The 20,769-nt window shown below is 52.5% G+C and overlaps 5 protein-coding genes across 5 annotated transcripts; 1 reads left to right on the top strand and 4 right to left on the bottom strand.

Annotated features, from left to right (window-relative positions):
* Window position 1: 1 nt before the first annotated feature.
* On the top strand, window positions 2–3,352 carry B0T23DRAFT_443950 (OPT superfamily oligopeptide transporter). Its single transcript, XM_062840882.1, has 3 exons — window positions 2–2,293; window positions 2,358–2,852; window positions 2,936–3,352. Exons 1-3 carry the CDS (start codon window positions 365–367, stop codon window positions 3,008–3,010), a joined length of 2,499 nt encoding a protein of 832 aa, XP_062692024.1. The 5' UTR covers window positions 2–364; the 3' UTR covers window positions 3,011–3,352.
* A 642-nt stretch (window positions 3,353–3,994) lies between these two features.
* Window positions 3,995–7,753, bottom strand: B0T23DRAFT_396924 (AEX-3 domain-containing protein; the record flags this gene model as incomplete). The annotated part of the gene is made up of 2 exons (XM_062838268.1): window positions 3,995–4,461; window positions 4,540–7,753. 2 exons carry the CDS (start codon window positions 7,751–7,753, stop codon window positions 3,995–3,997), a joined length of 3,681 nt encoding a protein of 1,226 aa, XP_062692023.1.
* Window positions 7,754–14,616: 6,863 nt separating this feature from the next.
* B0T23DRAFT_382600 (uncharacterized protein) lies at window positions 14,617–15,049 on the bottom strand. Its single transcript, XM_062837340.1, has one exon. The coding sequence runs from the start codon at window positions 14,958–14,960 to the stop codon at window positions 14,709–14,711; it is 252 nt and encodes an 83-aa protein (XP_062692022.1). The 5' UTR covers window positions 14,961–15,049; the 3' UTR covers window positions 14,617–14,708.
* Window positions 15,050–15,349: 300 nt separating this feature from the next.
* Window positions 15,350–17,167, bottom strand: B0T23DRAFT_454517 (uncharacterized protein). The gene is made up of 2 exons (XM_062841208.1): window positions 16,925–17,167; window positions 15,350–16,832 (listed from the first exon to the last, which is right to left on the bottom strand). The coding sequence occupies exons 1-2, from the start codon at window positions 16,990–16,992 to the stop codon at window positions 15,557–15,559; spliced, it is 1,344 nt and encodes a 447-aa protein (XP_062692021.1). The 5' UTR covers window positions 16,993–17,167; the 3' UTR covers window positions 15,350–15,556.
* Window positions 17,168–18,494: 1,327 nt separating this feature from the next.
* Window positions 18,495–20,251, bottom strand: B0T23DRAFT_405623 (uncharacterized protein; the record flags this gene model as incomplete). Its single annotated transcript, XM_062839030.1, has 6 exons — window positions 18,495–19,157; window positions 19,211–19,375; window positions 19,437–19,489; window positions 19,632–19,688; window positions 19,773–19,973; window positions 20,035–20,251. 6 exons carry the CDS (start codon window positions 20,249–20,251, stop codon window positions 18,495–18,497), a joined length of 1,356 nt encoding a protein of 451 aa, XP_062692020.1.
* Window positions 20,252–20,769: the final 518 nt, after the last annotated feature.

Below are 20,769 nucleotides of genomic sequence, written 5' to 3'. Positions count from 1 at the left end.
GGGGTTGTATATCTTGTAACCTGCTGTGGTTTATGACTGACGCGATATGATAAGTAATTGGTGAACCGCAAATTGTATGGACATAATTCAATGGCTTGCTTGGATGTACCGGATCAATTGATTTGTCAGGCAGTGTTTCACGTCACCTGTCAGTGGATTGATTATTCGAGCCTGCCTGAATTCACTTGACTTTATTCCCTTTCTTCCTCACAAACAACAACACGCGACTGCGGCAACTCGGCCGCTCGCTTATTTGTTCACAAACACAATCAACGGCCATCTTTTTGCACTCACTTTCTCCACCTGATAGCCTCTACCATCGATATTTACTGGGCTCCTAACGGGCCAAACCACTACTTCGGCAATGGCGCAACGGTCGCGCACGGCGGGGACGACGGCGGACCCTCGCGACCCGCTACTGCCGCCTCCGTCCCCCGCTCCAGGTCCGGCTTCAGGTCCGGCCGCACCACCATCCACCTCCTCCGAGCCCACAGACACCAATACCGATCTCCCCCTCACGCCATCCTCCTCCTCTCCCTCCTCCTCTTCTTCTTCTCCTTCTTCGTCGTCAGACTCCTCCCTCCACCCACACTCTTCACCCCGCCCCCTCATTGAAGGCAAATCCTTCACTGCCCGGGGCGTCCTCGTCGGCCTGGGCGTCGGCCTCATCATCTGTTTCTCCAACATGTACTTTGGCTTACAGACGGGATGGGTCAGCATTATGAGCATGCCGGCCTCTTTGATGGGGTTTGGCGTTTTTCGGCTCTTGACGCAACGCCTCAAGTTCCCGTTTAGTCCGGTGGAGAACGTGCTGGTGCAGACGGTGGCCGGGTCGATGGCCATCATGCCGCTGGGCTGCGGGTTTGTCGGGGTGATACCGGCGATGCAGTTCTTGCTGAGGGACGACGAAGGCGGGGGGCCAGGACTGGATTTGGGATTGGGGAAACTGGTGGTTTGGGGGTTGGGATTGTGCTACTTTGGCGTGGTGTTTGGGGTCCCCCTCAGGAGGCAGGTGATTATTCGCGAGCAACTCAAGTTCCCAAGTGGGTTTAGTACGGCCGTGTTGATATCGGTGTTGCATGGCAAGACGAGGCAGAGGGCGAGCGAGAGCGAGAGGCATGAGGATCCGGCGACTTTTGCGAGTCTGGCGGCACAGGAGGAGTCGGGCAGTGCTGTTGTCTCGGGGTTGGGTGACAACAACGGCAACAACCACAACAACGTGGAGGGAGAGGAGGGGGGAGAAGCTCCGGCGGAACCTCACTCGGCTTCTTGGAAACGGAATCTCAACCTTTTGCTGGTCTGCTTCCTTGTCTCGGGCATCTTCACTTTGTCGACGTACTTCATCCCGGCGCTCAGGTCGATTCCCGTCTTCGGCAGTTACCTCGCCACGACGTGGTTGTGGACGCTGAATCCCAGCTTGGCATATGTCGGGCAGGGCATCATCATGGGTCCCGCCACGACGCTGCACATGCTCTTGGGGGCGGTGATCGGATGGGGCGTACTCTCGCCGCTGGCGAAGAATCGGGGCTGGGCGCCGGGAGATGTGGATGACTGGGAGAGGGGGAGTAAAGGGTGGATCGTGTGGGTGAGCTTGGCCATCATGCTGGCTGATTCCGTCGTCAGTTTGGGATGGCTGGCTGGGCGGTCGGTGGTGAGAGTTCAGGGTGTGAGGAAAGCGGTTGGATGGGCATCGATTCAGGGACGGAGCATTGTGCAAAAAGCGAAGGAAACTTTGGGCTGGGCCGATAAGACGAGGAGACCGGTGGCGAGATCAGGTTATAGGGCCATCAACACCAATGAGGCGGCGAGGGGAGGATTGACGAGACCAAGACTGGGGAGACGACTCTCCGATATCAGCGAGGCTTCGAACTCCGAAGATGATGAGGATGCGTACACCCACCTCAACAGCGGGTTGAGACAACGACACTCTTCAGGGTTGAACCGCATTCAGGAGGATCTCGGAGAGGAAAAGGAGGATGAATTTGACGACGCTCCGCCTGACCAGCAAGTCGGCGACAAGACCGTCGCCGTTGGGCTGGTGCTTTCAATCATCTTCTGCATCGGCTGCATCCACTTAGTGTTTGGCAACCTCGTCCCTCTCTACGCTACTGTCACGGCCGTGTTCATGGCTCTGGTGTTGAGCATCATGGGCGTCCGCGCGTTGGGCGAGACTGATTTAAACCCGGTGTCAGGCATCAGCAAGTTGGCACAGCTATTCTTTGCGTTCATCATCCCCCAGTCCAACAAGAACAGCGTGTTGATCAACCTAGTTGCTGGAGCTGTGTCTGAAGCTGTGCGTATACATCTTTCTCCCTGCCCTTTTTTTTCCTTTCTGATGACTAATAAATACCCGACAGGGCGCCCTCCAAGCCGGCGACCTAATGCAAGACCTCAAAACGGGCCACCTCCTCGGCGCCGCCCCCAAGGCCCAATTCTACGGACAAGTGATCGGCGCCACCGTTGGTGCCATCGTCAGTGCCTTCATCTACAAGCTCTACACGGTCGTTTACACCATCCCGGGTTCCCTCTTCCAGGTTCCTACGGGATATGTGTGGATCTTCACCGCTCGTTTAGTCACTGGCGAAGGGTTACCACCCATGGCTAAGGAATGGGCTATCGGCTCTGCTGCGCTGTTTGCTGTCACCACTGCTGCGAGAATTATTATTGTTGACAAGGTGGGTGCTGATAAAGGAAAGAGGTGGCAGGCATTGATCCCGGGCGGGATTGCAGTGGCAGTGGGTATGTATAATGTGCCTAGTTTTACGATTGCTAGGACGATTGGGGGGTTGCTTGGGTGGTGGTGGAAGGGGGTGATGGGGTGGCAGGATACGCCTTTGATTGTTTTGGCTTCGGTAAGTTTTTCTTCCTTGCTCTCTCGCTTTGGTGTCAGCATGAGGTGGGTTGCTAACACCTGTTGCTTATCTTTTCTTTCCAGGGCTTCATTCTCGGTGAAGGTTTCCTGAGTATCGTGAACTTGATCATGCAGAGTGCTGGTGTTCCTCATCTTTAAGTTGTTGGGAGGGAGACAAGGTTGATTTTGGTCATTAGCATTAGGTTCGCGGAAATGGGGAGCAAAGAGTATTATGGTATGATGGTCTTTATAGCTTGCACGGGGCGTCGGTACGTTCGGTTTCCTCGTTGTAGTTGGCAAAGCGTATTAGCATGACAGTTTGCTGTCCTTTTTGCGTTTGATCCGTACCTGACTGGCCGTTAAGGAAGCACTGCCTATACCCCTTGTGATGGTATCTAGTTGTATCGAATTTTTTTTGGTATATGACAATCACTTCTATGCAACGTTTCATATTTCTCTCTGGTCTCCTTACACCAATGTACAATCTCTCCTTTGCTTTCTTCCTCCCTTACAAGCCCCCCCCCCCCCCCCCCCCCCCCTCCCTCTCAGAAAAGCCAAAAACCACCACCCGTGCATGCCTTCTCTATAGCCACTAAGACAGGGTCACAGCACGTTTATGCTCTTTCTCCATTTCGCTCTCTCTCCGTCCCTCTCTCTCTCCTTCTTGTGGATGTTATGTGCGATCGTGGGTGGTACTAAGTAAGACAAAGAAGAACCAAAAAAAAAAAAAAAAAAAAAAAAAAACATGTCCATGGATGCAGATGTGTAGTGTGTGATGTGATGTGCGTGTGCGCGTGTGTGTTTCTCGAGGCAAAAAGAGAGAAAAGGAAAAGAGCAAAACAATAAACAATTCAATATGAAGCCCTTATGCCACCGTCCTTATGTTCCCACCTTCCCCTAACCCCAACCAGCTCCCACTCGCTTTTGCTACTTTATTCCACAGCCAAGCAAGATGGCAGAACCAAAACCAAGAAAAACATAATTATTATCAGCATCTTTCTGTCCCTTCCCCGCGCTAAACCACCACAAACCACAACGCAAAATTACAACTTATACAGTTACTACAAGTTTCTTGACACAGTTCAGGCCATACAAAAAGTACCGTATATGCTGCCTCTAGTGCGGTCTGCCTGGTCTGATGATCTATGGGACCCTGAAATCCGGAGTGGGCGGTCCAAGCATGCTGGCCACTTGCTTCCTGATTAGCCCTCTTACCCGGCCCTGTTCAGGTCTGGGAACCCCTTGTATTGCCCTTGGTTCCTTCATCAAAGTGGGATCCAGCCTGGCCGGCACACGCGTGACAATGGATCTGTAGTTGTCTCCGTCGTTGAACTTGGTCGACGAGGGCACCGGTACCGAGGCGGTCCGCCAGATATGGTCCGTCGTGTCGTTCAGGTACCCCGGATTTTTATTTTGTCTCGCTGCACTCGCGCTGCTGGGCCCAAAAGCGGAGACGCCGTGGGAGGCGCGGATGGTGGAGAGACGGGACAACCCTTGGGAAAAGACGGGACGACCGCGGGCCTTCTTGGCCAGGATGACTTCATCAAATAGTCGAATGGCGGGGTCGGACGGGGGTATTCTCTCGCGTTCGTGAACAAATTCGTTGAACGCTACAAATTGCTTAGTTTGTGTGACTTGCGCAAGATTAAATCCAAAAAAAAAGGCGGGGGAAATGAGCCAGAACATACCTTGAGTATCCCTCAGCATGGTTGCATAATCCTGTTGATCGTAGGGCAGACTCCTGATGAACCCATCCATATCAAAGGCATAATGCTGACCATTAGCCTTCTGTTCCTTGGTAGGTCGTCCAAGGTGCTTTCTATAAGTGTAAAGCAAGCTTGCCATACAACGGACAAATGCGGCCCTAACGCGATCCGGATGGAAAGCTGCCGGGCAAACCAACGAGGCAAACCCAAGACAATGGTTATGGGCAAGACAGTTGCAGCCACTGCACTTGTAGAGGCCGTTGCCCTCCGACCGATCATCGCAAATAGTGCAGATGGAGTCTTGTTCGCTAGGAGTCCAGTTGAAGCAGTGACCCTCAACCCAGACTGTGTTTTCCGTGTTCTTGACAGGCTGGACCATCATGTTGGGCATGATGGTAGACGCGGCAATAGTTGACTGCGCGTAAGTTGAGGGGGCATACGCGCCAAAAGAGGATTGCGAATCAATCGAGATGGACGATATCGAGAGGTTCTGAGCGTGCCCGATCAAGAAAGGCAGACTGGGCCTGTGAAGTGGTGGGTGAGGTGGTCCATTCTTATCCATCCCAAAAGACGAACTACGTCTGGACTTTTCATCGAAGTGTCCCGAGCGCTTTTCTCTCAAGGTTGTCGCAACAGCGAAACCAGAGTCACTGCGCGACACGGGTGTGGTGGGCGCGGGGGGAAAGTGCATCGAGACAGGCGATACAGACGAGGGCGGGCTCCCTTTTCCTGACTTTGAGGTTGTGGGACGGCCATGCCCGGAGTCTGGTCTCGCCTGCGAGAACGCGTTGAACAGGGGAGTGCGCATACTGTTTGGCGGATCTGGTTCGGCAAACGTGGATGAGTTCTGTGTCACCCATTTACCCAGAGTGCTCGCCTTTGCTGACGGGTTGAAAAGCGCCTCATTTTCTGCGGAGAACGCATCATAGGGGAAAGCCTCGATCGCATAAGGCGGCGGGCCGGTTGCCACACCGTACCTCAGCTTGTGAGGAGCTGCGATTTGTAGCAGAGACATGAGCTTCCGCCTGTGTTGGCGCGGGAGCGGGACGGCCTGTGCCGTGGCATCGATGATGTCTTTGTCAAGATCCACAAGCACATAGTCGTCGTCGGGTAGTTGGATATTCTCGTACCGCCGCTCAATGCCGACAATGTAGGGGCACGGGGCCTCGAGGGCTGAGATCAGCCGGGCGGGTAACACAGGAATAAAGATGCTGGCCCATTTCAGGGGGTACAGCAGATTCGCCAAGGCGTGACAGGCAAGGTGCAACATGCCTGTGTGGGAGGATAGGAAGATGATTCGAGATTCGGACATGGCATACTCGAACAAGAGCACAATGTTCTCCAGCGACAAGCATCTGAACAGGGCATAGATGTCGATGTTGCGCGATCCTGGCAATTCATTGGCAGCCTCCTTGCGGGCATAAAGCCGCAATTCGCGTACGCCCAGCTCAACTTGGGTGAGCGAGCTGAGGGGGCTAAATGCCTCGGTGCACAGGTTAACAACATATCGTTCCAGAGGCTGCCACCGCCCGATCTTGGGAGAGCTTGGAGGAACCCTCAAGATGGCACCGTCCGTCATGGGTACGGTGACAGCTCGGAGCCATTCTTTCCAAAATGTCATTTTGGATGGATCCCTGCCAAGGATTCCGTAAGCCCTCGGCACCCAAAGGCCGGTTTCGCCAGCCGTGAGGCCGTCAATCTTGGACGCCGCTCCGTGCCTGAGCGGCCTCAGCATCTCCGTCATCAAGCTGATTTTCTCCTCGACCGAGCTGATCTGCTCATCCAGCGACTCCCTAGCAGCAGATCCCGAAGGAATCGACGGCAGCTCTGACAGCAACTGCGACAAATGAGCACGCTCCGCTGCCAAACGAATGCCCAAACTTGCGGCCAACTCGCGCTCCTCATTGCTCATATGCCTCTGCCGCCATTGTTCGCATCTCTTTTCGACCTTGTCCGCCGTCTCGGCGTCCAGTGCGGTCCAAACGATTATACAGATTCCATAAATCTTGGAGTTGTCATCCGAGGTCATGGTAAAGCCGTGCCATGTCGAGCGGGGGCGATCGTCCGACGAAACGATCTGGATGTCGTTGGGGAAGGCAAACATGGGCACGTAGTCCGGGAATCGGCCTCTCCTGGACAATTCGTCCACGGTGGCATCGCGCGAAGGGTACCTGTCCAGTAAGACCGGCTCGAACCGCCTCTTGAGCGGGTGCATGTCGGGATCTGCGTTCAGGGGTTCCGGGGGCGGAATGACCGAGTTGTAGTTGCTCAGGCGCTTTGTTGTCCGGATGGAGGCTGGGGGCAAGGGTGGGTGAGTATAGGCCCGATACGGGTTGGGGATCACACGGGGGGTTGATTCGGTGGGCTTAGTACCTGCTCTGGGAGTCATGGGCTGCTTCCTTGCACTGCTCATGTCCCTAAAACTAATTTTGCGGCGGATGCTTCCACGGATGCTCTTAAGGGGACTCTTTCGGCCGCTCTGGTCGTCGTCCACTCTCAGTTTCTCGGTTCTAGGGTTCACCATGGGCGGCCTCGACTGGAGCTTAGCGCCAGCGCTGAAGGTAAGATCGTCAAGGAAGTTTTCCCTCTCAGCGGCGAACTTGAGGAGGGCCTTGTCGAAGTCGAGGTCGGAGAGAAAGCCGTCTTGGATCGGGATCTGGCCGAGGGCATCGAACATGGGTATCTGGTTAGGATTCGGAGACGCGGCGGGCGAGGTTTTGTTGTTTCCATTGGTGCCATTGACTCCATTAGCACCAGCACCGTTAGTGTGGTTGGCATTTGTGGCATTTCCGCTGGAGGCGTTGTTGGAGTTACCGTTGCCGGTACCGTTTCCCAAGTTGGGGAGGGGGAGGGGTCGGATAGTCGCGCTGCTTCTGTTACTTCTGGTGTTACCTTCGATGTCATTATCACTTGACAGCGACGGGTTATAAGAGAGCTTGGAGAGTGCCGACAAGCGGTTCCCCGAGTTCTGGCGCGAATGGCGGGGATGGCCGCCGGCGCGTGGAGAGGAAATGCCCGACGCGTCACCTAGCTCATCCTCTCCTTCGGTTTCTCCCTCTCCATCTTCGATAATGGTGTCTTCTAGCGTGTCCAGCGAGGCGCCGAGGCTCTCTTCCTGTCTGTCGTCATCATAGGTGATGTTCTCTATGCCGGCGATCCAGAAGTAGTCGGCGAGGGGCGTAGACGAGTTATCCATGACATATCAATCTCACCGGCGAACCGAGCTGTGATATCCCCCTCTTTAGTGTCTGGTCTGTTCCTCTCCGTCCTCCAAAAATTGGTGAATGTTTTGCCGAGACGCGGTCGTGAAGTGCCCCTCCAGGGTCGATTCGATCGGGTAGTGGGTAGCCGTGGGTGGTTTTTTTTTTTTGTCACGGTCTGTGTGTATCGCGCTTGGTGTTCGCCCGTGGGCTTTCGTCTCTCAGATGGGATCAGACGGGTGCTTGGATGGAAAACGGGGGGTGCGCGCTGGAAGGAAACTCAGATAGGAAAACTGGATCGGTAAATGCAGAACAATCGTGGGCAACAAGAGAGTAAATGACAGTATGGCTAGCTTAACAGAGGCCCCGCTCGCTCGTGGAATGAGGTCGAGGAAGAGGGAGGAGCAGTGACTGCAGTCAGTGCCGATACCAAGGTGACGGCGGCAGATGTAGTCGGTTGTTGTGTGCAGGTCGGGGTGCAGGCGAGTTGCAGCTGGAGTGCAGTAGCGGGTGGGTTGATGCTGCTCTGGGAGTGTATGCCGTGATAACGAACACGTCCAGGCCTACTGCAAGTGTTCAAGGTCCAGTCCCGTCGTATCAGAGAGCGGATGGTGATGGTGTCTCAGAGAGTCTGAGGAGCAGTGGTGGGCAAGCAGGAGGATGGACTGCTTGGGATGACGGACGGGAGGACGGAAGTGGTGCCGTGTATTGTGGTAGGTTCGTAGCCCAGCGGATGGGATTTGGATGCGAAGAGGGACTGTGGAAGGGCAACACGGGGCGGGCAAGCAGCGTGCTTGTGGTTGGAGACGGATTCAATTGACGGGGTAGGTAGGTACCTAGAGTAGACCTGAGTACGGGACGGGGTCGGGGAACGGGTCTCCTCCAAGGGAAGTCCAGGGGTGCGCTAACAGTGTGGACCGGGGCCGCTGACTCGGGCAGTTTCTGGGTGGTCGGTCGATTTTGGGACCTCTTTGGGGTTTAGTTGCGATGTACTGCAGCGCCAGGGGGCTGTCAGGTCTTTTTGTCCGCTACTCTACAGATATTCAGGACCTACACTACTGCCAAAAGCGAAGCGATTGCGATGGCCCTCGACCTGACTTTTCTCGGACGGGCGGCCAGACGCGAGAGGAAAAAGGGCGCTATGGGTTTGCAAAATGGAAGGTGGAGGAAACTAGGGAAACAAATGCGCTGATCCGTTCAGCCCGATCATATCATTCTTGTTCAAAGGGCCAAGACGGCAATAATGAGCGAGAGAGAGAGAGAGAGAGAGAGACTGGTAGTCAGGGATGAAAGGGAAAACTAAGGTAGCTACTAGGTAAGTAGCTTCCTTGTAGGAAAGGAATGGGCACACACACACACACACGGCTTTCGGATGGTTACAGGTATGTGCAATTGGCGACATACCTTATGAGGACGATGGACGATGGATGGATGGATGGATGGATGGATGCTGGATAGGTAAGGTAGGTAGTCTAGTGTAGAAACAGAGTAGAAAGAATTGGGTTGTGGGCTCCAGATCGAAGGGCATCCAATGTGGAGGACGAGTGACCAAAAAAAGTTCATGATAAGGAGGGAGGGAGCGGCGTCCAGGTTCCCCCATCAACAAGGAATACATGCCCGCACAATCATATGTAATCTCTATCTATGTACACTACTCTACGGCTGGGTATGTGTACATATATGTTTACTATGTCTACACTACACTATTTACCCTGCCTCTCTGTACCTCCAAGTACCTCTACACTAAAGATAATGACGGGAGGGACCCTCTTGTCCAGTCCCGCAACCCACCAAAAAAAAAAAAAAAAAAAAAAAAAAAAAAAAAAAACAAGAAGAACCCTCGCTCAACCGGACTCCAACGTGAAGCCTTCGTGTCGGTGTTAACCTGTGGCTTTGTTTTCTGCTTTTGTCAGTCGCTCTCATGCTTGCAACACCAGAGCTTCCCTTTTGGACAGGGGCCCGTTGAGAAGGTGCAGGAGGCGTGACAAGGGTGGTGGTGCCCCTGCATCGCTAGCCCGTCTTTAACGGGCACCTAATAACGTAAGGTCGACGGCGCTTTTCTCAAGAGACAGCGGCGGGTGGGCAAGTCCCCGCCGCCGCGGCGCATGTGCACCTGTCGCCGGGCCCTGAGTGGATGAGAGATTCAGGCACTACTGTACCACGCGTGTACCTCATTCAGGTACGGCTACCTTGGGTTGTTCACGATATGTACATACTATCTCCCGAGTGCTCCCGTCCCCGCTCATTCATCGTTCAGGTCCGGGTCGGGCTGCTATCTCCATGGGAGGTGCCATTCCAATCCAACACGGCGGGCTTCCATAGATTACCACCGACACATCAGAAATTGCAACAAGACTGCGCCGACACGCAAACATGCGAAACCACCCCTGGAACCTGGAAGACCCGGCGGAGAAGACCTCTACACTAGCTTTGCGACATGTCTGGGCGGATCTATCTGGGGGCCTTCCCTTGCCCCGTGCGAGTCCGTGGAGCAAACCCTTTGATGTACCTGACACGGGTTACGCTACGCTACGCTACACTACTCAGGACACAAATATCCAAATGGCGCTAGGTGAAATTGGGTTGTACGCTACTTTTAGCCCGTGAGCCGATTGCCCCCTGTCTCGTACCTAAGGTGGTAGCTTTAAAAGAGACCCATTCTGAACCCCCGACTCCCGCCGCCGCCGCCGTCGTCACCTTCTTCCAAAGTCCAGACGTCAGACTGACTACTATTTTAAGAGAAAGCACAGGCACCAAAGTGTAGCAAACGGTAATTTCCACACAGACATTGGCATTAGAGACATTCTCCTCTCTCGGCCCGCTCCTGACGGATGACGGACGACCTGGCTGCTATCTACACAGACTACACTAGCTAGAGAACAAGAGGACGAGTACTTAGTGTACAGCGAGCGTCAGGGTCCTCCGCTTTACGAATCATGATCAACCACGGGCAAAACCAGCAATAAGCTTGTCGATCGCTGCAGGTCCGAGAACAGGTAACTTGAGACTGTCTGGTTGCGTAGATGAGCATGGCAACCGAACTCGGCGAGGATAAACGAGGGGAGCTTGTCGATCGATCAGTCGCTTCAGTTGTTGTCCCATCTTCCATCTCCGGCTCCTGGAGTTGTCCATCAGTCATCTCTTTCGTTGCTCCTGCCTCTGTTGGAGAAAAATAGATGGACCAGAGGAAGGTGCCCGCATGCCACCTCGCTGCCTACCTACCTAGGAACCGACGGCTCGACACTGCACTGCAGCTGAGGTTGGCTGGTCCTGAGAAGCAAGAGTCCAGATACGGAATCTCCGTTCCTGGGCCCTGGTTCCATCAGGCCCGAATCGTGCCTCAAAGCGTGCCTGAATCGGGCGATGGCAGGTGGAATGGATGCCATTTTTGATTACAGTTCACCACTCACGCAGGTGACAATGTCGTGCCTGTGCTGTGCCTGCCCCATGGCGACATCTTCTTTCCTCCACCCTCCACCCTCCAGATATGTGGTCTGGTAGTGTACTGCACCACCAAATGATGATGATCCGTCTCCACATCTGGAGCACGCGTCGATACCTACTGCCGTGCAAGGTAGGACCAAAGGGCCAAAGAACCCGATTCCTGACCTCAACCAAGTGACCCAACTCTGTCCGCCACATGGCACCCAGAATGACGCCCGAACCTGTCGTGCCTCTCTGCAAGTCACGTCGCTTTCGAATGCTCATGGCCACTCGATGGGTTCAACACCACAGAAATGTAACCCCCCAGAAGTTTTGGAGGGATGATGCCTCATCGAGACAAAGCCTGGAACGGCCGCCGCCCCAACGCCGCTTCCTCGTCGGTCTCGAGACTTCGGAACCTCAAATACTTAGTCGCAAACTATCGACGAGAGGCTTTCTCTCCTCCGAAAATGGATCGGATGGATCCATCCTCTGTTGATGTTCTCCGCCATCTCCAAATGAACGACCCTCAACCTGCCCCCCCTCTCCCCCCTTTCCTGTTCCTTTTGGGAAAGGCTTGGCCGCCAGCCGGTCATGAGAGAGTGAGTCCCTTGAGAGGCTGTCAGGGGTTGTCCTGTTTGGTGGGTAACCAGACCCAGAGCAGGACCAGTCATGATGCAGGGGCTTGATTGAGCCTCTCTCTCTCTGTCCCGTCTCTTTATCTGGCCGGTCAACCTTCTTGTGTTCCGATCGGTGTCTTCGAAGCAAATTGCTGACAGGATGATATCTCTCTCGTCCATACAACACACAACCTGGCATCGAACAATTATTACCCACACCAGCAGCAAGCCAGGTGTGCATGGTAAACCAGCCATGTACTGTATGGGAATTCATGGTACATGATCGCAGCCCAACAGCATCAGTTCGTTCGGTTCGGCCATGGCTGCCGATAGCCATTCCATGAAACGCCCGCCGGGTCCTCAGGCAAACTTCTTCTACTACCCGTCGGGCTTCCCAGCCCTTTTCCAGAGGCTATAATCGGACACTCGGCGGCACGTCCACTGTAACATCTAAACATCTAGCCGAAAAGGCCGTGTCGCAGATTGAAGACCTGTCATGTCTGTGCTACCATTCTAGCTGCTGATTGCCTTCCACACATAGATACATAGAAGCCCACGAGAGAGAAACAAGACTTTTTCCAGTTTCCACAATACAGGCCACATATGCAGCCGAAGTAGATGCTGTATGGAGGCTAGCGGAATTGCACAGGTCTTCGCCCAAAGCCCAAAGGCTTCTATCTACTTCGCTCAAGAGCAATACCAAGACAATCGGATGCAACCTTGATCTTTTCTGAAGTTCGTTGACCGGCAACCGGAGTACACTAGGCTGCCCACCAAGGTGGTTGAGGCTCGTGATGTTCTGCTTTGTGGGGATGGAAAATGGATATATCTTGGCCCCATGTAAGTTCAGGAACAGCCGTATCGGCTGAAGAAACCTGGTCGCCGTCCACCGTTTACTGAGATGTACCCCGTCTTTTCAGATCACTCTCAAAGTGCAGTACATTGACCCTCGTCAAGGGCAAGCATCGAGATCGATCGGTCCGCTTGACTCGCCAAACCAAACAATTCCTCTCCCTTCTAGATTACGTCTCTCAGGAACACACGTATCCCGGACCGCAGTTACTTCATACTGTACTTGAGAACGACGGCAAGGCACAAAGCAAGCACAGATGATGTTATGTACCTGAAAGATTGTCGACTGATACACGATCATCGAACTCCTGAGGCGTACACATCAGAGCAAACACAAATCTCTCAACTGCGTATACCATCCCATCATTCTCAACGGTTCTTCATTCAGCCTGCTTCCGTGACTACCTAGCACAACTACTTCTCTTCGGCACCACCACAGTTCCAAGGCTTGCTTCCTTACCTCGGCTGCTCCCGTATCACAAAACCCCCTCACCGGTTACCCCAGCCAGGACCCCTTAACCGTTAAACGTTTTTACTCGGGAACAACGGGCGGAAGAGATAGAAGGGCGAAACAAAAAATGTTACGATACACAAGAAGGTCTTGGAGCAGAAGAAAAGGTACTGCATCCTTTTTTTTTTCCCTGCTTAACGTCGGTACAAGAGAAGTACTTTCTGTAAGTGGGCACAAAAACATGTTTTCTCCAAGCAACAACAACAATAATAATGATAATAATAGTAATAACAGTTGTGCTATCATTGCCTCTTGTGAGCCCTACAGTAGCAACGTAATATTAAAGCAGAAAAAAGGACGGAAAACACCAAAGAATATTTCAACATCAAAGCCCATCATTATCATCATCGCTATCATCATTACTATCATGTTTCGGGAACGAATACTCTGAATATGGGGGAAAAGGCGACAAAGTACATTACACACATAAAAGTAAATATAGCATAAATAAGCAAGCTTAACATTGAAGATCGACGTCCTATAATGTTGTCTCATCGCATACAAAGCAAATTGCTAATACATACCCGCCGGCGGGCCCGAGCTCACCCTTATCTTGGTTCGTGTGTCCGTTACTCTGTGTGTCCTTTCGAAGACGGTATGAAAAAAATAAATCAACAATTTGATTTCTCAGAAACCATGATCAGCCAAAGTCCGTATGAGGCGGAAACCAGTTGTTTTTTTATTCATATTTGTTCAAGCCAATCATCTACCCATCATTTAGACATTACACTATAACAACATCAAGCATCTTTGACCCCCGCCCTCTTACCACCTTCATAATCAAGTCTCGAAAAACAAGAAATCTCGTTTAGAGCTTGATGACTGGGAATGAAAGATAACATAAACCCCAGCAACATGACAGAGTCTAGAACTAGGAATTTCAGGGTTTCAGGGTCTCAGGGTCTCCCCTCCCGGTGTCTCTCTTCTTCACCGCAAGATCATAAAATCACTTCACCTTACAGGCTTACACCTTTCATGTCATGTCATGTCATGTCATGTAAGTCATCGTACCCGTCCTACCGTCAAGCTAATAATACGGACATTGTTCCCATTAACCCCCCCCCCCCCCCCCCCCCCCACTCCTTCCCCCCTCTTTCCTCACACCCCTTTTTGTTGTTGTTATCCCATGCAACAAGGGAGTGAGCATTCTTACGTTGGCATTGACGTGAGGTTCTATCAAGTTTAAGGCTATACACGGCCCCCTTGCCTTATTCCATCATCACAATTCCCGATATGTTTTCAAGCAAAAACGAACTACATCGGAAGAAAGATGAGCAAATATAGAAAAAGCTGAGGCTGATGCTACTGAGCGGGCATGGCTGGCTTTGACACTTCATGTTTGCCCACTGACAGGGGGGTTTCTGCTTCGTATCTTGCATCAGCCAGACTTGATACATTTTTTTTCCCTCAAGCCTCTGAAACCTTCGGAGTCAAAAGGCACTTTACCTCGCGGCCTACTTAGCTCGGCTGTTTCGTATGTAAGTACTTGCGTTGGCGACACTCAGAGAAACAAAAGCGGTCAAAAAGTACAAATCACACAATAACTCAACAATACACTTTTCTTACATGCGTAACTATCATTGTATGTGTACCCAGAACGCAAGGAGAGATGTGTGATTGGCGAGCATACAATAATTTGTGTGGTTTGACTTGATTTGACCAGGTAGACTTTCTCGGACATAAGCGCGTGTTGGTTTCAAGTTGAGAATCCCGGCCCTGGAGCCCTGGAATGCAAGACCCCGACGAAAAGGCAGAGCTCGTTGTTTCGTATCTGATTCTTCTCTGTTGCATAGTCATGATTTCTTGACGTGTAATTGGAATGGAATGTGAGAAGTGGAACTGTATCCCGAGAGTAGATGCATCTTGCGACGAGGAAACTAGGTGATCTTCTGGTGTTAGAGGTAAGAAATGGTATTTGGCGTCTGTGAAAAAGATGACTTTGTTGACATGGTCTCTGGAAGGATTGGAATTATACATAATAAAAGTGTTTGACATAGAATGACGACGGCAGAAAGTGACCAGAGAGACACAAACTCTTCACCTGTTCACCGTGAGAGAGATAGATAATACACTCTGTCGATAGCACCTACAGGCCATTTACTGACGCTATGGGTTAGTAGCACACTTCCCGTCGTAAGTAATAGAACCACCAACGCTAGAACAGACGTAAACAGGCAATCTGCACAGCACTCATCATCAGTCTTTTCGTCTTCCCCTCTACAGCAGCAACCTATTCATGGTGGGACAAGAAAGGATCTGTAATCGATGCAAATCACTCGACGGGAAAGGCTAGCAGTAGTCTCTAACTATATCTCAAACACCACACCCACCACACCATCATCCCGCGGTCTGTCTCACTCACTCAGCCAGCCAGCCAACTGCCGCTATCACTATCATCGAGGCTTGACATGCTTGGTGCCCAGTGTCAGCGTTAACAACGACCCCCTATTACCCATCTCCGTCCTCCACGCCAGCGCCATGACTCCAAAATCTATTCTTCCATTCTTCTCTTCGACCTCAACCGCCTTTCCTTCTTCCCCTTGTTCATCTCCGTCTCCTTCTCCTCCACCCTTCTCCTCGATAATGAAGCACAGCTGCTCCGACTCCCCCGGTTGCAAAAACGGTCGTCTAGGAGGACCTTGACTTTGATCTTGACTTTGCTGAGATCTCCCTTCCCCGGTGATTGTTGATTCTCCCTGACCTACCCCTACCCCTATCCCCGCCCAATTACAATCCCTCCACTTCAGCCCCCTCTGTACCTCTGCTAGCTGGGCCTTCTCTAGAAGTATCGCATCTTCGGAGCAATTTTCCAGCTGTGCTTCCAGCACCCATCTCCTCCTCCTCTTTCCATTCCCCGCTTTAACAGGCGGCAAAGAAGGCAAAGGACCGGCTTTCGTTCTCACAATCAGTGACGGCTTGCAGATGAACTGGTACATCTTCCGAAACGCCCTTGTGCGCCCGCTGGTCTCGGTAGCCTCGTAGTACGATACCGTGACGCCCAGGACGTGGGTTCCTTCCTCTTTGAGACCGAAGTTGAGGATCTTTTGGAGGGTGGTGCTGGGTGGAAGGAGGTCAAGGGTTGCTATTGTTTCTGTTTCTGTCTTTGCCTCTGTTGTGTTATTACTGTCTTCGCTCCCGCTGGCGTTACTGCCGGTGATGGCGTTGTCGTTGTCCATGTTCGCTATTGATGATCCTGACCCGGCGTTATCATCTCCTGCCGTATCACCCAGAACTAGTTTCGTCGTTTGCCCTGAAGGGGTCTGCATCTCGGCTTCGATCTTGACGTCGCGGATCGTCTTCTTCACGCTGGTGCCGCCCTCTCCGATTGGCGGAGCATTGTGGTTTGCGCATAGGGTGCAGCTGAACGTCTCGCCTACGTAGGCAGACCCGAACGAGGGTGGGAGGTTGACAATGGGAGAGAGGATGAAGGGCTCGGTGTTGTAGTATCCATCTCTTGTCCTTTCGCCACCTGCGCTTTCAGCTTCGTGGGCATCTTCTCCATGCTTCTTGATCGGACCGAGCGGACTATACGCGAGCGATGCTGGTAAGGGTGGTAAATGGCGTTGTGGAAGGGCTGCGGGCAAGGTGCCGCCAATGGGAGAGGTCAAGGACGGCGGAATCACTGGAGGATGAAGTGGGAATTGCGGCACCAGCGAGGGTCGGGATAATCTTCAAGTTGAAGATTGGATAGATTAGCTACTCGAATTGAAGAGATGTAGGAATGATGCGACGGTATCAGATCGTCGGGCGACTAAACCTACCTCAACACCTTGAGCGACACTGAATGCGGCTCCTTGACCTCATGCGAAGGAAATCGTTGGTGGTTCATCCTCTACTCAGTAACGACAGGTAATGACGCCCTTTGAAAGGACTTTGGCTGTCTGAACAAACGATATCTTGCAATATTTTGAAATAATTTAGGAGAGTTGAAGTCTAGGACTTCCGCTTGAGCCCCGTTTGGGAAACGTGAATGAACGTAATGCCAAGCCGAAGCCAAGTGTACGTAGTGTTGTACTACACTACACTACGTACGGGCAACTTGAAGTGTGGGCCACACAGGAGCTTGAGTGGAGACTGGCACGCGGGCAGCAGGGAGACATCACTGTGAGATTCAGGGGTATTTGTTACTGCACACCCGTTCCTGAAAGCCTTCTGTGGATAGGTACCTCTACCTACCTCTAGTGTACCGCCGTATCATCTTGAAGCTATTGCTGTTATTGCCAACAAGCACAAGGTCCGTCCACAATGGCGGCAATTCGACCAATGGTCTAATCAACATGTATTCTCTAGTTCTCCTATTTTTCTTCTTGTGTGATGACTATTCCCTGCTAGAGCTTTGCTACCCCCTTTTGACTATAGACATTTGCGTGAAGAGAACCTGAGAAGCTTTGATAAAGAGATATTGAAGCGCAAGCATGGATATGAAAGATCGACCGAGTGTACCAACAAGGTCGGGGGATGTTGACTGTGCACATCGTTTTAGTGTACGAATCAAACATCTACCTACCTGATCAAGCGTCCGGCTCAGACTCTTCGCTACTTCTGGACCTAGACTTCAATAACAGCAGCATCTCTAAAACCAACAAGTCCTACCATGCGCTCATAACATACCGAAAAGAGAGAGACCTGTGCAGCATTGTTGGCAAAACGTCACAGAAAAATAAAGCGTTTGTAGACGTCTTACATGGCCTCCCCTATTCCACATCACTCATCGGGGACTGCGTCGCTATTGTAATGAGTCAGTGTGCCACCACTTCGTCATGTTTTATAAGATTAATCGGCCCTCGTCTGGGCAGCAGCCTAGTGTGATGAGATAATCCTGAACAATGGAAAACAATCTTTACCCTTGGCTTAAGCCAATATCTTTTTATCTTCTTTGGAATTCGTATCCCTGCCGAAGCATCAGCTGTAAGAGAATGTAAGGCTAACCACTAAGCCTAAGCACTCGCTGGCTTTCTAAGCTGCTAATGTCGTCAACGTGCCGTTTTCAGAGGCCAGGGGGCGGGGGGACCTGGAAGACGGTTAGTTCAAGTGTTTAATCGTCATGACATGGGGCTTTACATACCGCGCTATAGCCACCAGACAGTCCGGGAGGAGCGCCGGGCGGAGGTGGGGGAGGGGCAGCAGACGATGGGGGAGGAGGCGGAGGGGGGGCTGCTTCAGTAGGAGGCGGAGGTGGAGGAGATGCCGAAGCACCGGGGGCACCGGGAACACCAGTAGCCGCAGCAGCAGGAGTTACCTGTCCAGCCTGAGCGGCATACCATTGTTGATACAGTTGGACGTAGCTATTGAAACCATTAGCTAGCTATCACTAATAAAATCGGATTTCACTTACGCTTGATAGCCACCATACGCGGCGTATGGGTCAGCCGCACCAGCTGCAGCATAAGGGTCAGTAGCGGCAGCGCCGCCGTAGTATTGGGCATATTGGGCAGCATAATCCGTCGTGGCCGCTGCAGGAGCCGTGGGAGTAGGGGGCGCGACCGAAGGGCCACCACCAGGAGCAGGCGAGTTGGTGTAGCTGCTGTGATGGCTGTTGTCGTGGTGCCCGCCATGATGGTGATCTCTGTGGTTGTTGTTGTTGCTGTTGTTGTTGTTGTTGTTGTAGCCCCGCCCATGGTAAGAGTCGCCACCTCTGGGCTCCCGCTCCCGATCACGGTAATCCCTAGGACCGTTGTACTGGCGGGGCGGACGGCTCTTGAACTCTTCATACTGTTGTTTGACGTTCTCCATCAGGTCCTCGCAAAGCTCCTTGGCTTTCTCTACCATCTTAGGATCGGGCCCAGCGACATGCAAATACATGTCGTCGTCGCTCTCGCGGCCTGTTGATGCCTCGATGTAACCGGAGCCACGGCCCTTGATTTGGACTCGGCAGCCAGTCTCCTGCTGGATATGCTTGACGTAAGCGCCACCATGACCAACCACCTGGGCGCGGAGGTTGAATCCTGGGACGGGTTCAAGATTGATGGGGATTCTCTCTTCCGGCCATTTGCGCTTGAAAACACGTTAGCGCCAGTTGAACATAGCTGAGGGGACTTTGGACTTACACGACCGTATTCATCACGTTCGACCTGTTCCTGGTCCCTGCGGCGGAAACGACGTTCGTCAACGAGTTGGGGAAGTTCTTGTTTCATCATTTCTTCGATTTTGGCAACGGCCTTTTCCAAACCTTCCTTGGTCGTGCTCGTGACATGCAGATACAGCGGAGGGTTCTGAAGTCAAATGCATCAGCGACGAGAACTTGTAGACCAGTCTCAAGAAGCAATCACATACCGCAGGTGTCGCCATGCTCTTGTCGGGGTAGTAGCTACCGCGAGTGGTGACATCTTGAACAGAAAACGGTCAATGAACAGTTCTCCAAACTTAACGTGTATAAAGGCGGGGCATACCGGCACCAGTCTCATCTTTGATCTATATTCAAGCAGCCAAGGTCAGCAGTTGCAATGTGGATGGCCCTGTGCGAGCTACCATGCCTCCTGTAAGCAAGAGTACCCCGCACAAGATTGAACAGCAATAACGGAGACGCTAACAAGACAGATGCGGTCTCGCGAGTGCTGACAGTTGATCAGTGGGTTAACCAAGGAGTAATTACCATTTTCTGGGTCGAACCCTTGGTCAAGAGATATCTGTTACGGAGATCGTTGACCTCGATATCCTTGATGAAGTCTCCATCGGAAATGTACATCTCTCCATTGATATTCGCGGGGACGCTGCCCTCTCTAGTACCGGCAGATCGAACGGGTGGGACATCGACGTGTTGGATTCCTTTACGAGCCTGAAGCTGGGCTTGAATACGGGCGGCAGCGGCAGCTACAAAGCGGTCAGCGAAAATTGATACAACAGGCCTCTATATCGCGAGCTAAATGCATACCAGCGGCGGCAGCAGGGTCAACTGCTGGCTTTGTGGAATCGGGAGTCACGCTATCACGGGGTTTGGAAAGAGGGCTGCGGTCGCGATCCCGGCCGGAGTCCGACTTCCTTGCGGGAGGAGAACGAGACCGGCGGTCGAAGCGTGATACTCTCTTAGGTTCAGGCTCGGTCTGGTCAAAGCGAGAGCGCTTCGCGCTCCGACGTTCTGCGTCGTCCATATTCGGAGCGATTCGGTCGGGTACCGGGTTGGTGTGTAAAGTGTGTCGAATGGGCTGCTGATGGAGGCGTGGTTTGTCGCGCCCAAGAATAGAAACGATCAGTGGGTGCCTAGTAAGAATTGTTGAACTCTGAACTTTGCAAAAACGAAAAAGAAAACGGGCCGCCTGTGTTGAAGACCACTAGTTGGAGTTGGACCGTGACCTTTTGAAGACACCAGCCGCCAGTGCATGACATTTAAGCCTGTCCCGTCAAAGGGAAAGGGTTGGCTGTGGAGACTTGTGAAAACCCACGAGGCTGTAAGACGTGGAGCATCGGGCGCGCCGTCAGGTTCGTCTATGATTGGCTCTTTGGACCCAAAATGCTGTGGATCGTTTCCGGTTTGGTGGTTTGGGCTCTCGATCTCAGGACGGCATGGTATTGCAGAAGTGGAAGCGGCAGGTAAGTATCGCCGGGCCACGAAGGTGCACGGCGCCCAGTCCGGTAGAAATTCCGGGACAGTGATAAGTACCCGACGACT

The sequence above is a fragment of the Neurospora hispaniola genome (genome assembly GCF_033458365.1).
Source record: "Neurospora hispaniola strain FGSC 10403 chromosome Unknown B0T23scaffold_5, whole genome shotgun sequence".
NCBI lineage: Eukaryota > Fungi > Ascomycota > Sordariomycetes > Sordariales > Sordariaceae > Neurospora > Neurospora hispaniola.
The sequence above is the reverse complement of the archived record's forward strand: the minus strand, read 5'-3'. Positions and strand labels throughout refer to the sequence as shown.